Source organism: Phocoena sinus, chromosome 4 (assembly GCF_008692025.1).
Source record: "Phocoena sinus isolate mPhoSin1 chromosome 4, mPhoSin1.pri, whole genome shotgun sequence".
Lineage (NCBI taxonomy): Eukaryota > Metazoa > Chordata > Mammalia > Artiodactyla > Phocoenidae > Phocoena > Phocoena sinus.
In genome coordinates this window covers 69777379-69792984 of record NC_045766.1, presented here as the reverse complement: position 1 = coordinate 69792984, position 15606 = coordinate 69777379, and the positions used below count along the sequence as shown (strand labels likewise).

The window sequence follows — 15606 nt, the reverse complement described above, 5'->3', positions numbered from 1 at the left end:
GCCCAGAGATAAATCTACACACCTATAATCAACTAACCTATGACAAAGGAGGCAAGGATATACAATGGAGAAAAGACAGTCTCTTCAATAAGTGGTGCTGGGAAAACTGGACAGGTACATGTAAAAGTGTGAGATTAGAACACTCCCTAACACCATACACAAAAATAAGCTCAAAATGGATTAAAGACCTAAATGTAAGGCCAGAAACTATCAAACTCTTTGAGGAAAACATAGGCAGGACACTCTATGACATAAATCACAGCAAGATCCTTTTTGACCCACCTCCTAGAGAAATGGAAATAAAAACAAAAATAAACAAATGGGACCTAATGAAACTTAAAAGCTTTTGCACAGCAAGGAAACTGTAAACAAGACGAAAAGATAACCCTCAGAATGGGAGAAAACATTTGCAAATGAATCAGTGGAGAAAGCATTAATCTCCAAAATATATAAACAGCTCATGCAGCTCAATATTAAAAAAACAAAGAACCCAATCCAGAAATGGGCAGAAGACCTAAGTAGACATTTCTCCAAAGAAGACATACAGATGCCCAAGAGGCACATGAAAAGCTGCTCAACATCACTAATTATTAGAGAAATGGAAATCAAAACTACACTGAGGTATCACCTCACGCTGGTTAGAATGGGCATCATCAGAAAATCTACAAACAACAAATGCTGGATAGGGTGTGGAGAAAAGGGAACCCTCTTGCACTGTTGGTGGGAATGTAAATTGATACAGCCACTATGGAGAATAGTATGGAGGTTCCTTAAAAAACTAAAAACAGAATTACCATATGACCCAGCAATCCCACTACTGGGCATATACACAGAGAAAACCATAATTCAAAAAGACACATGCACCCCAATGTTCACTGCAGCACTCTTTACAATAGACAGCTATGGAAGCAACCTAAATGCCCATCGAAAGATGAATGGATAAAGAAAATGTACATATATACAATGGACTATTACTCAGCCATAAAAAGGAACGAAACTGGGTCATTTGTAGAGACGTGGATAGACCTAGAGACTGTCATACAGAGTGAAGTAAGTCAGAAAGAGAAAAACAAATGTTGTATAATAATGCATATATGTGGAATCTAGAAAAATGGTACAGATGAACTGGTTTGCAAGGCAGAAACAGAGACACAGATGTAGTGAACAAACATATGGACACCAAGGGGGGGGAAGCAGGGAGAGGGGTGGTGGTGGTGGGATGAATTGGGAGATTGGGATTGACATATATACACTAATATGAATAAAATTGGTAACTAATAAGAACATGCTGTATAAAAAAAATAAATAGAAAAAAATAGATTTTCATGATATAAAGAATTATAATATGGGGGGAAAAGCATGATAAAAAATGTAGTGCATTATTATTTCCATTATGCAAATAAATGGTTATGTTATATATCTACACACACATACATACAACATGTATAGAAAGAGGTGAACAGATATACATAAAAATGTTAACTAAAAGTACTTCTAGGTCAGGGGATTATAAAATATTGTTTCCTTTTGCATGGTTGTTTTTTTAACATTTATTTATTCCATTTACTTTCTATAATGGTAAAGTATTATTTTCTAACATAAATTTAATTCTTAAAAAAATCTTTAAAAAGTATTGTAGTGCCTATTATATGCACATGATCTAATATGCACTGGGATGATATGTATGTAAAATGTAATCACTACAAAAGTGGTAAATATCTTTGAAAAAATAAGAGTTAGGTCACTCTATAAATTACGTATACTTTTTTTCAGAAGATCAAAAGACTTAAAAGTTAATGCTAAACCTCAAGCTTACTTTTAAGCAATTAAACAACTATCACTAAAAAACATTTCTCTTTGTTTTTGGAAACCTTACCTCAGAATCTACAAAATGCCTCTGGTAGTAATAGAAGCCTCTTCGACAAAGGTTACAATGGTTTAGAGCTGTTTTTAAGAAATGTCTTCTATAAACTTGGTGCCAAGTATCCTTGATCTAAAATAATAAAAAGAAAAGAGACCAAAGAGTTACTGTATGCTCTCTAGGTTGATCAAACACATTGTGAAAAATCATATACAAAGTTTACTTATAAAAAAGTTAATTAAAACCAATGGCAATGTTGTTATTCTGTCAACCTTCTGTATCCATTAAAAAATTTTTTTTCAAGGTAAAGATTAGACCACTAGTACTCTGACTCCTTACCAGTCTATATACTTCAATATTTGCAGTGTTTCTAACAAGCATTATTATTAATCATCTTGTAGAGTATAGAGGGTGGAGATTATCTTCCCCTAGTTAGAGGTAAGGTGTCCAAGGCAAAAAGAGGTTGTGAGCCTTGTCAGAGGTCAGAGTCAGACTAGGAAGCTGGTCTCAGACCATGTCCATCAACCCAACAACATTTCCTTTCTCGTTATGAAATTTCATTGTTCCTTCAGCAATATGACCCCCACCACTTTATTACTATATAGTCTGTTAGGGTGTTCAGAGGTCTTCCACACCATTGTCTTTTTTCAAGCACAACAAAAATAATGTTGAGAAAGTAGAACAAGCATCATCAACACCATCTGACAGATGAGAAAAGGGGGCTGAGATTATACCAATAACTAAAGGCAGTATTACTAGCTAACAGAATGGAAGTGTACTGGAATTCACATCTCCTGACATCTAGTCTATCCACTATTCTTATCACAGTACTTTGCTACCTATTTTATAGCTTCACAAAATGCAGTGAACATAGTTTCTCTTGGAAAAAATCTGATACTTTCTCGCTCACAGAAAGTAAGATATACAGCCAATTCATATCCTAAGATATGGATAAAGTCCCTCCTATTGTATTAACCACTTATAAAGTTCAAAAGTATCCAACCGAACAGAATTTACTGTTAGTAAGAGCTAGGACCAATGTGGATAAATGAAATCTATATTCAACTAATAATTTCATGTAATCATTAGTTTTAATTTCATTTTCAATTTATAAACAATGAGATGTATAGCAGCTTTAACTGTTTCTTTTCATCAGTTTTCTTTTCTTGTTCTGACCTCTGGTGGATTTTAAATTAAGTATACTCATTTCTCCAGTGCAGAAACATAAATAGCAAATAAATCTTTAAAAGAATCTATGCATGGCCCTGAAACTTCTTAAATGATTGTTTTCCTCACTAGAATTACTTTTCTAAATGGGGTTCCCTTAAGCTAATTTAAGCTAATGTTAAAATGAAGCTTTGATCCCTTACACCCTAACTAACTAGGGAACACAGGCCCAGAAACACAATTGTTTTTTTAAATTTTTCTCCAAATAAGCATCATGAAGGTAAGCAAAAGTAGCCTAAACTATAATTATATATCCTCATATTTATTATGAAGAAAGAAAATGAGATAGAACCCAAAGGTATTATCCAATTTACTCATACTTGATTAAGATACATTTGACTGAAAAAACATACATATTAAGTGAGCCATATTTAAGCAAAAATTTCATTCTGTAATCTGAAACAGTGTAACGTAGTGCAGAGATCTCTGTGAGGTCTCTCCCCTTTTCCCAGAACTTACTGCTGAATTTGCCCAGAGAACTTCCCTTTTCTAAGTCTCAAGTTCCCCATTTACAAATTAAAGCATTATACTTAAAGCAAGACTTAGAATAAAATTTCAGCTGTTTCCACACTCAAAATGACCAAGTTCTTTTTGTCAGCAAAAGTACACAGGATCAAAGTACAATTAAGCACTTAAATATCTAAGTAATACATTAGAAGTAGTAACATTTTACTACAAGAAACAAAGACTAAGGAAGCAAGTTCATGCTTTTCAGCAGTTTATTACCAAACTTGGGTCTACTTCTACTCCTCGGGATTCAAGGTTCTTTCGGACTGTAGTTATCTCATCACTTGCAAGATAAGCTGGGTGCTCCTCATTACATTTCAACATCTTCTCCAATTCATTCTTGGTTTCATTGTGAACACACTTTGAAATGTTTAAAAGAGGACTGTGTTTAGATGGTTCATGATTTGGCATAATTATAAAAACAGAGTCCCAATTTTAATGAATATATTACTTTTGCACGATTGGTGACACAAGCCCAACCACAACAAACAAGGAAAACCAGAGTACCCCGGCTTATGAATGCAAAACAACCTGGACATGTGAGGGGGCAAGGGGGGAAGGGGAATAGCCCTATTTGCTATACTTTATCGATACTTTGGCTGAGATGTTTTACTGTCCAAGTCACAGGATCAGGCACCTTACTATGTACATCCTTTCTTGACCTTAGGGTATGATTTCAATCTAGGAAAAAGTGCCCTATATACATGGGAAGAGATAATGTTCTATAAATGCCTCATATCTAAGAACTGGATGACTGTAAGGCCCTGTGCCTGTTGACATGCTCCTTTTCTGATAAATACAAAATTCAGTCTGATTTTTTAAAAAAGTCTTTTCATTGAAATCGTTCTTAGATTGCTTCTGTGAGGTGCCCAACATTCTTAAATTCACTTCCATTCTCTTCTCTATAATTGTTTACAATCTCTTCATCAAATGAGGAAAGCATACACACTAGTGGTAAGTCTGAAAGCAAGACTCAGTACCGTGTCAAATTAACTTTATCTTTTCATTTTTTCCATCCTTCTTTCAAAACTGCATGGTACAGGAAACTAGCTTCAAATTCACTACTCTAAACAAGTTACTACCATAGCACTTTGCCCCAAACTGTACCAAGCTACAGAATCTGAGTATTTATATAAAAATAACACTGAAACACAAATAAACGGCTTGTAAATGGAACTACTAAATAATATTCTCTGAAAACATTAGAAGAAATTTAATAAAGAGAAATTTCACTGTTTCCTTAAACTTCTGCTATTTGGTCTTAGACAGGAAGGAAAATTCCAACTATATTCTCCCACTCTTCCTGCCCTGTTTCACTTCCACCTGTCCACCTGTTCCCACCATGCTGGCTGTTCAGGAGAACACCACTCTCCCATCTATCCTGACCAAGATTTCCATTAGTTTAGCTCAAAGTGAAAATGTTTCAAAGGAATGGTTTTTCCCCAGAAGATTAGGAAAAAGTAACAATATAAAAGCAAAATATAGTTTTCAGAACATGGATTTCTCATCTTTAGCAAAGGACAATCTTAAGTTTCTTTTCCTGCTAAATCCTGCCAACTCAAAAAGAAAAGGAACTGTTACACAGCTACCTATCTAAACTTGCCGTGTGGGACCTAGGGATATTCTCAACTTCTAGAATCTGTTTCTCACTGAAAACTCCAGGTATGAAGTCTAGACCAGTGGTTTTCAACTGGGAGTGGGAGGGTTAGAGAGGTTAGAGGAGAGCTTGAGTCGGTGAGTCTGACATGATGCTTTGCTTTGACAGAGAAAACAAAACCTGCGTATACAAACACCTCCCCAGCGGTTCTTCTGTCCCTCCCGTCTACACTCCAAACTATGGCCTCTGTTTGTTTTACAGTCAGACTGAGTCTTACACATGCCACCCTGATAACCCTAGGAGAAGCTCTTCTCTGAAGGGTTTCCAAATTCCTCTTCTAGGCTACAGGTCCTTGCACTGACAGTAAAACTAATTCCTCTGCTTCTCTTGAAGGGATTTCCTATGGGTTCAAGTTCCTGAGAAAGTAACTTACAACCAGGAATCACTCCTCTCTGAGTGTGTTTGGCCAAAGCATATTTACTACTAGTTGCTGAGGCAAGTTCTGCCATCACTGATTGTTCTAGACCTAATTAGGCCTAATTTCACTAAGCCTTAAAGGTCAGACGCCATTGTTCTTTGGAGTTTATCTGCCTTACACCAGTTCTTTCTAATCAATGCCTCTACCTGTCTCAAAGTCAGAAATCTCTGATGAATCCCCTAGGAATTCTGTTCTGAAAGACCGCCTCCTCACAGCCCATGTGTATAGCAGAGATAACTGATGTACTCTGAATACACGCATGACCCAACCACTAACTCTGTCCATTTCTTCAGCTTCTTTTCAGTCTCTGAGTGACTCATTTTCCCACAAAAATCATATCAGAAAAAAAAAGAGAAGAGGACTGTCCCCTCACTATTTTAAGACAAACTGGGACTTATATCTGATAGATATCTTACGAAACAAGAAATGCATAAAACCAGAAAAACATAGGGTGTTGATTATATAATTAACTCTGTATTTAAAATAAAAACAAAACAATTAAAAAAGAATAGGAATGATATGTCATTTGGTAATTTTTCATTCTCTTTATCTGCTCTCTCAATACACACACATCTGATGGTCTCATTTCTCTAATTACATGGATTCAAGGAAGGAAGAAAGGAAGTAAATTAGATGCCACCTCTTTTTCTTATTCATTACTTCCTTCATCTATGTATTTTGATTTTATATTCTATTTACCATCTTTTACTTAAGGAATTAACATAAGAAAGAGATGGTGGTGTAAGACTCAATGCTAATAAGAAAAGAAGCCATAACAACAAGGAAAGAATAAAAATAGGTGGGGGGAAGGGGGGGAGGATTTTAATGATTACACATTTTCCCTCTATTTATTCATTTGTAAAGTTATTTATACTTGCCTTTACCATTTTGTTCTTTTAAAGTGATCATTAAATGTTTATAATATGAATTCTATAATTCTACTTCCTGTCTGAATTTTTATGCTTATTTTGTGAACATAGGAGCAAAAAATGCAAAAGGATAAAATAGTTTAAATAGACAACTAACAGAAAAATCCAGTGATAATAATAGAATAAGGTTTTAAAAAGACATTATATCTTTTATTCTAATCACATTCATTCTACATCCTCTGAAGTTCCTGTCACTTTTTCTTGTTTATAAATTTAATCTTCATTTCACCTCAAATAGGCACTTGAACAAAGTAATCAACCACTCTTTTTAATAAAAAAAGCTACCTCATATTTTTTTAGACTTTCTTTTGTAGTTTACTGTTTTTTCTAAAGATTTATTGTCTTTTAGAAAGGCTAATATAAAATATTTGAAATTATTAAGTTTGGCTTAGAGGCATTCAGAGGTTATATTTTAATGCCTGAATTAAAATGCCAAAGATTTGTTTGTTTTTACCTGTTCTTGGGTTCGATTCTTCCAGTATAACCACCTCTTTTTCCAATCTGGACCTACCATATTTTCAATTGCATTTTCAGCTAGAAAAATTAAAAAAAATTTTTTTTTTATTTATCAGGAAATGTATCACTTACCAGGTACATAAATTATAACTAATACTATGTTGCTTTCTTAACCACTTCAAAAACACTGTGTCAATATGAAGTCAGTTGAAATAAAGAATAAAACTATATAATTGATATGGTACATATATAAGAAAGCATTTAATTATATATGTTTAGAATCTATGAGAAGTATAATTGCTTATAAAGTTCCCATAAGTATAGTAGCAAACACTAAAATAGTCTGAATTTCAGCTTTTTAGAATATAAGTACATATAAATATCATGTGTCCAATTTAACATTTTTTTCAATTTAACATTTTTAATAGTTACAAGCAGTTGACCAAAAAATTGCACAAATAATATTCAACTAGAATAGTACTGACAAAGAACTTGAGATATTAGATTTTTTTTTAAAACCAATGTTCACTAAAGTTAGATGACTCTTTATCCACTGAGAATACTCAAAACTCAATAACCCATGTCCCTACTTACTATCCTTGAGACGAGCCTGAAGAGCCTCTTCCATAAAGTAAATAGCTGCATCCCATTGCTGTTTATCAGATATGGACCGATCTTCTAAAGCATTGTGCTGAATAACCCTCTGAAACAACAAGGAAAGAAAAACAGCTATTTTGATGGATATCTTGTCATTTTAGTAATTTTAATTCTAACTGACAGCTCAGAAAATATCCAAACTAGCAGATGTATCTACAACAACATAAAAGTATGTCCCTCCCACACAAATGCAGAGGGTCCTATTGTCTGCCTGCTTATTTGTCAGCTTTCTGTCTAAAAAATAAAACAGTGGAGATTTTCTCCTAGCCCAAATTAAATGAGCTCACCATCAAGAAGATAGCTGGGGGTTGGGGGGTGGGTAGAGAATTACATATTTAACTACATAAAATTACACCCTAGAACCCTGGTATTCAGGAGCTAATGATTCAGATCATCTCTACTGCTTCTTTTTGCCATATGACCTACGTGTTAGCATTTTCAAAAAGGAGAGGAGAAAAAAAAAGCAATAACCATTATCTCACTGTTAACACCAATGGAAAATGTAATGGAAGGAAGCTTAAGAGGTCTAGACAATCATAAGTAAATGTTAGTTCCTTATTGTAAGAAAATTGGTTTCCAAATCTTATAGCTTTTGAATTAATGAATGAATGAAAATGGCACCACTCTCTCTCAGCAAGCCAATCTTATTAAGGCATTTAACAAGAATGGATATGGTTTTCAAATATGAAGACAAACATTTCTTTAAAAAAAAACCCTATAATTATGATCAGCCCACAGTGAAATATGCATTCTTAGAAAACTGCTCAGTCTTATCTTTAACAGTTCCTCCCATAACTGTCTGGACAGAGTGGGTGGTTAAAAAAGGTTTGATTAGGTGATGAGAACATTCTACGTAACAAAAGATTTATCAGGTGATGAAGGTCAGGAGCCAGGCTTTACAATAAAGACACAATGGGGCTCGTATCCCAGCTTTGCCAATGACAACAATATAACTGCTTAAGAACAAAATAAAACAATGCTTACAAAATACATAGAGTTTCTGGTACCTTGTAAGCATCCAACACATGGTAGTTAGCATTATGATTTTAGGAATCTAACATTTTGACTCAACTCCACTGAAAACCAATGCATCTAATTCTTTTTACCACTGAGGGTAAAATGAGAAGCAGCTATCCGTAGTTCAGGCCCATGTAAATTCTGTGGAAGTTTATAGAAACCTGTTTACTGCAAGGTTTGATTTTCTTCTGAAATGATAGCCAAGAAAGAAATAGCAGAGGGCGATTTTAGAAGGGCAGAAAAACGTCAAAAGACCGATTATATTTCGTAAATCTATTTCTTTCCTTATTTTCAATTCAGAACCTAATTTAAATAGTCATATAAAAATATTCTATAAAAGGATATCAATTTGAGAAATTATATAAAAAAATGAGGCTGGCACCCTAATATACAAATGAAATACCAAGCTGTCCTCTGCAAAATCATTCCACTTGTGGCGTTTAATAGTTTCTTCCTTAACAGCCTCTTTAAGTTTATCAAATATGTCATCATGCTCTTTTCCTTTCGGTTCTGTCATGAAGCGGGAAAATTCTTCTTGTAGGGTCTCCCAAGCAACCTAGAATGATTTAAAAGAAAAAAGCTGCACCTATATTGCATACTTTCATTTAATGTGTAACAAGAAAAATAAACACATGAATTTAAGCCAAGTAGATGTGATAAATCAGTTAATCAGAAAATACATATGAAATCACATTTTTAAAAAAAGGTATAGCAAATATAAACTCTGCCCTCAAGAGCTCATACTGGTAGCTGGTGGAATAGACTTGGCCTCCTGACATGTTTCGCTACACATACACAGCATCTCAAATTTTAAAAAAAAATAGTAACCAACATTTAAAAACTGAGAGACTTCCTATAAAATCCAGGTTTCCAGCATCACTTGAACCACCTGGCAACACTGGGCCCATGTTCCTGCACACCTTCGCCCGCTGGAGCTAAACAGGAGCTGCCTGTCCCTTCAGAGAAGGCATGCAGGCCACGTTAGCCACCAGACTCGGTTCACTTACTTATTTACTTCACTCTCTACAACATCTGAGTTTGCCTGCCTCTTCCATACTGTAAAAAGTTTAAAATTTCTTAATGACTTTGCTTTTACACATCTTTGCCCTTATGCAAATATATGAGGTAATGTGTCAGTACTTTTGAACACAGGTGAGTATTATTCAGCCTTGTACTATTGCTAATTCCCAATTATCTGAACAGTGAAAGGAGAGCACAGTGTCAAAATCAATTAAGAACTAAACCTACTTAGGACTAAATGGGCTAGTTAATATTGCATTTTATATCTAGCCCTCTTCGTTTTAAACATTAAGAAATTATGGCATAAGGAAAGGTGACTGTCCAAGAATATAGAGTGAGGTATTAAAATCTGTTTCCTGACCTTCAGCAGGTTCACATCTTTCTACCACACCTATGTGTGAAGGGAGAAAGCAGCAAAAGACAGAATCACTTGCCATTTTTATGATTACTTCTGCTGCTTGAACCTTAGGATATGAAAATATGCTATCATGGGACAGGGTCCAGAAAAATGTTAGAGCCAGTAGTGAGGAGAAGTGGCAGCAGCTCTCTAATTACTTTAGGGGGAAATGTGTCGAGACCAGGGGTCAGCAACATGGAGCTTAGATAGAGTGGCTGTAAGAGTTCTTAGAAAAAGAGACTTGAGGAAATTGAGAACAGAGATAAAGAAGCAAGGACTGGAAGGGTAGGAAAGGGGTAAAATACACCTGAATAATTAGACATTGACATTTTGTTTCTAAGGTAGGTAATGAAAAACAAAAATTTTTTTTTTTTTTTTTTTTTTTGCAGTACACAGGCCTCTCACTGTTGTGGCCTCTCCCATTGCGGAGCACAGGCTCCGGACGCACAGGCTCAGCGGCCGTGGCTCACGGGCCCAGCCACTCCGCGGCATGTGGGATCCTCCCAGACCAGGGCACGAACCCATGTCCCCTGCATCGGCAGGCGGACTCTCAACCACTGCGCCACAAGGGAAGCCCCCCAAATTATTTTTAACATGGATTCTAATTTTGTGAGCAACTTCACAACGAAGCAAAGGACACAATGGCTCTCATCTACAACAATCGTTCTTCAGAGTAATGTGCCTGGCAAGATCAACTTGGATGATGATCATAATCATCATAATAGCAGCTGGCATTTACCAAATGGTTACTATGGAGCAGATACTAAGTATTCTACATATGTTAACTCCTTGACTCCTCACAACAATTTATGATGTAGGCAACACTTTCATCCTTATTTTATAAATGAGAAAACAGGAAGGTTATTAAGCAAACAGCCCAAGGATCGCATAGCTACAAAGTGGTAGAGCCAAGATACATGGGTATCAGAAATGCTTTCTCTAAGGTACTTGCTTACAATTCCTAGTCTAACCTTCTGGCAGGGTCCTAACTAAGGAAATAATTATTTAAGTAAAATTGAGCCCTGCATAAAATCAACAAATAAAATGTTTCATCCATTAAACATTTTCCTTATGGAATCTCTAACTACAGAAGAAGTTAAAAATATTTCACATTCAAACACATTTTGCCAGTTTTGTTAAATGCTACCTTTGGAAGGAGAACCAGTACCCTCAGACCAACACCATACCAATTAGTAAATTTTTTTGACAGTAGTAACTGGTAGGAGCATTAAGGTTAATCCCAATACAGAGATTAGGAATAAAGAATAAAAGGAGCATAAGGACCAAAGAGAAAGATAGTGGCTGTGATAGGAATAAAACCTAAAATTCACAGCTCCTAATCCCTTCACATAATGCTTCTTACCCATTTAATTAAATTATATCCTAACCTCGACTGCTTTATTAGGAAGCTGCTTATCAGTCCACTGTTTAAGCTTGATATCCACTGTCGTATTAAAAGTTCCAGAATTCATGGTCTGTGCAGCTGGAAGATAGATGTTTTCAATCACATGAGTTGATACTCTTTCCCACAAAGACTGCTGAAGGATTTCCTCCCTGAAATTAAAAAAAAAAAAGTTCCAAGAACACCAAATTCAAACATTAAGCCTTTATAAACAGCTTTATTGAAGTATCAACTTACAATAAATTGTACATATTTAAAGTTTTGATATATGTACATGCCTATGTATCACCGCAATCAAGATAATGAACTTATTCATCATCCTCAAAAGTTGTAACCACTGGATCTACTTTCTGTCACTACAGCTTAGTTTATTTTCTACAATTTAATATAAATGCAGTCATGTAGCATGTATTCTTATTTTCTCTGTCTTCTTTCATCAGCATAATTACTTTGAGATTCATCCATGTTGTGTGTATATTAATATTTCATTTCCTTTTTTGCTGAGTAATATTCCATTGCATAAATCTGTTTACTTATTCACCTGCTGACGGACATTTGGGCTGTTTCCAGTTGCAGGCTATCACAAATAAAGCTGCTATGAGCATTCAAGTACAAGTCTTTGTATGACATATGCTCTTGTGCCTCTTGGGCAAATATCTAGGAGTGGAATGGCTGGATCATATAGTAATTATATATTTAACTTTATAAGATACTGCCAAAATGTTTTCCAAATTGGTTGAACCATTTGACATTCCCACCAGAGGAGTATGAGAGTTCTAGATCCTCTACATCTTGCCAACATTTGGTATGATTAGTCATTTTCATTTACGTCACTGTAATAGGTTTACAGTGGTATCTCATTATGGTTTTAATTTGCATTTCCCTAATGACTAATAATTCCAAGTATCTTTTTATGTGTTCATTTACCTAATATTAATACATACTTTATATGTGTTGACTGTGAAGTAGAGTCCAAGACTGTAAACTTCTTGGTATGATTTTAACAATTTATCAGACCACAGCACAAAGCAAAGAGACATTATGGGATATTGCTAGGTAAAATTGTTCAACATTTCATGATAACATAAAGGATGAATGATCAAGCTGAAAATTCCACCTTTTAAAAGACATCTTACAAGAATATGGTTCTCTAAATAGAATAAAGAAAACTACTTCAATCAAGAAAAAATTTGAAATCTCTAGAAAATATCTGGCTTCTCCCAAACTAATCTTTACTGCTACACAGTGCTAAAACATACAGAAAGACCGTGTTTATCAAATGAGCAGTCTTAGGAGTAACCTCATCTTTTAGGATGCAGTTGCAAAGCTCAGGGCAACAGAAACACCCCCATTCTGTCCAAAAGCCAAACTGCACTTTTCTTGGGTGAGGAGAGCCAACAATTCCTGCCATGCAAGTTGACTCATACTCACTCAATATTTTGTGTAAAATTAAGTCCATTGAGTCAATGAGCTTAGCTGCAGGTCTTCCCTTGCTAATTTTCAGGTCTTTTTTCCCTTAAAACCAGAAAACAAGAGTATGGGAGGGAGGACAAAACACGTGAAGAAGATAGAGGTACAAACATACAGTTGTAAAATAAATAAGTCATGGGATGTAATATACAGCATGAAGAACATGACCAATAATACTGTAATAACTTTGTATGGGGACAGATGGTTACTAGACTTATCGTGATGACCCTTCCATAATGTATGCAATTGTCAAATCACTATGTAGAGGAGGAGCTTCAAGATGGCAGAAGAGTACGATGTGGAGCTCACGTTCCTCCCCACAAATACATCAGAAATACATCTATATGCGGAACAACTCCTACATAACACCTACTGAACGCTGTCAGAAGACCTCAGACCTCCCAAAAGGCAAGAAACTCCCTATGTACCTGGGTAGGGCAAACGAAAAACGAAAAATCAGAGACAAAAGAATAGGGACGGGACCTGCACCAGTGGGAGGGAGCTGTTAAGGAGGAAAGGTTTCCACACACTAAGAAGCCCCTTGGCGGGCGGAGACTGAGGGTGGCGGAGGGGGGAAGCTTCGGAGCCACGGAGGAGAACACAGCAACAGGGGTGCGGTGGGCAAAGTGGAGAGATTCCCGCACAGAGGATCAGAGCCGACCAGCACTCACCAGCCCGAGAGGCTTGTCTGCTCACCCGCCGGGGCGGGTGGGGCTGGGAGTTAAGGCTCCAGCTTCAGTCAGAGCGCCAGGAGAGGACTGGGGTGGCGGCGTGAACCCAGCCTGCAGGGGGTTAGTGCGCCACGCCTAGCCAGGAGGGAGTCCGGGGAAAAGTCTGGACCTGCTGAAGAGGCAAGAGACTTTTTCTTCCCTCTTTGTTTCCTGGTGCGCGAGGAGAGAGGATTCAGAGCGCTACTTAAAGAAGCTCCAGAGACGGGCACGAGCCACGGCTATCAGTGCAGACCCCAGAGACGGGCGTGAGATGCCAAGGCTGCTGCTGCTGCCACCAAGAAGCCTGTGTGCGAGCACAGCTCACTGTCCACACCTCCCCTCCTGGGAGCCTGTGCAGCCCGCCACTGCCAGGGTACTGGGACCCAGGGACAACTTCCCCGGGAGAACACACGGCGTGCCTCAGACTGGTATAACGTCAGGCCGGCCTCTGCCACCGCAGGCTCGCCCCGCACTCCGTGCCCCTTCCCCGCCCGCCCCCCACCCCCGGCCTGAGTGAGCCAGAGCCCCTGAAGCAGCTGCTCCGTTAACCCCATCCTGTCTGAGTGAAGAACAGACGCCCTCAGGTGACCTACACGCAGAGGTGGGGCCAAATCCAAAGCTGAACCCCGGGAGCTGTGGGAACAAAGAAGAGAAAGGGAAATCTCTCCCAGCAGCCTCAGGAGCAGCGGATTAAATCTCCACAATCAACTTGATGTACCCTGCATCTGTAGAATACCTGAATAGGCAACAAATCATCCCAAATTGAAGAGGTGGACTTTGGGGGCAACGATATATATATTTTTTTTCCCCGTTTTCCATTTTTGTGAGTGTGTATGTGTCTGCTTCTGTGTGTGATTTTGTCTGTACAGCTTTGCTTTTACCATTTGTCCTAGGGTTCTGTCTGTCCATTTGTTTTTTTTTTTTTTTTTTTTTTTTGCGGTACACAGGCCTCTCACTGCTGTGGCCTCGCCCGTTGCGGAGCACAGGCTCCGGACGCGCAGGCCCAGCGGCCATGGCCCACGGGCCCAGCCACTCCACGGCACGAACCCGTGTCCCCTGCATCGGCAGGCGGACTCTCAACCACTGTGCCACCAGGGAAGCCCCATTTGTTTTTTTAAATTACTTAAGAAAACGTTTTTTCTTACTAATTATTTTTTTAATAACTTTATTTTATTTTACTTTATTTTATTTTATCTTCTTCTTTCTTTCTTTTTTTTCTCCCTTTTATTCTGAGCTGTATGGAGGACAGGCTCTGTGGTGCTCCAGCTAGGCATCAGGGCTGTGCCACTGAGGTGGGAGAGCCAAGTTCAGGACACTGATCCACAAGAGACCTCCCAGCTCCACATAATATCAAACAGTGAAAATCTCCCAGAGATCTCCATCTCAAAGCCAAGACCAGCTCCACTCAACGACCAGCAAGTTACAGTGCTGGACACTCTATGCTAAACAACTAGCAAGATAGGAACACAACTCTATCCATTAGCACAGAGGCTGCCTAAAATCATAATAAGGCTACAGAAACCCCAAAACACAGCACCAGACATGGACCTGCCCACCAGAAAGACAAGATCCAGCCTCATCCACCAGAACACAGGCAGCAGTCCCCTCCACCAGGAAGCCTACACAACCCACTGAACCAACCTTAGCCACTGGGGACAGACACCAAAAACAATGGGAACTACAAACCTGCAGCCTGCGAAAAGAATACCCCAAACACAGTAAGTTAAGCAAAATGAGAAACACACAGCAGATGAAGGAGCAAGATAAAAACCCACCACACCTAACAAATGAAGAGGAAATAGGCAGTCTACCTGAAAAAGAATTCAGAATAATGATAGTAAAGATGATCCAAAATCCTGGAAATAGAATGGAGAAAAT

At 37.6% G+C, this 15606-nt stretch overlaps 1 protein-coding gene across 10 annotated transcripts in view; it reads right to left on the bottom strand.

Moving 5' to 3' along the window:
• OPA1 (OPA1 mitochondrial dynamin like GTPase) overlaps positions 1–15606 on the bottom strand; it is a 96234-nt gene that overhangs the window by 32118 nt on the left and 48510 nt on the right. For 5 of the 10 annotated variants that reach the window (XM_032630566.1, XM_032630568.1, XM_032630563.1 and 2 more), the window contains 6 exons: positions 11535–11700; positions 9133–9285; positions 7650–7758; positions 7054–7133; positions 3815–3955; positions 1877–1993 (listed from right to left, as the gene is read on the bottom strand). In XM_032630566.1, coding sequence (XP_032486457.1) covers positions 1877–1993; positions 3815–3955; positions 7054–7133; positions 7650–7758; positions 9133–9285; positions 11535–11700 — 766 coding nt within the window. Of the gene's footprint in view, positions 1–1876; positions 1994–3814; positions 3956–7053; positions 7134–7649; positions 7759–9111; positions 9286–11534; positions 11701–15606 lie in introns of all 10 variants that reach the window. The other 5 variants (XM_032630560.1, XM_032630565.1, XM_032630562.1 and 2 more) reach the window with 1 other exon arrangement.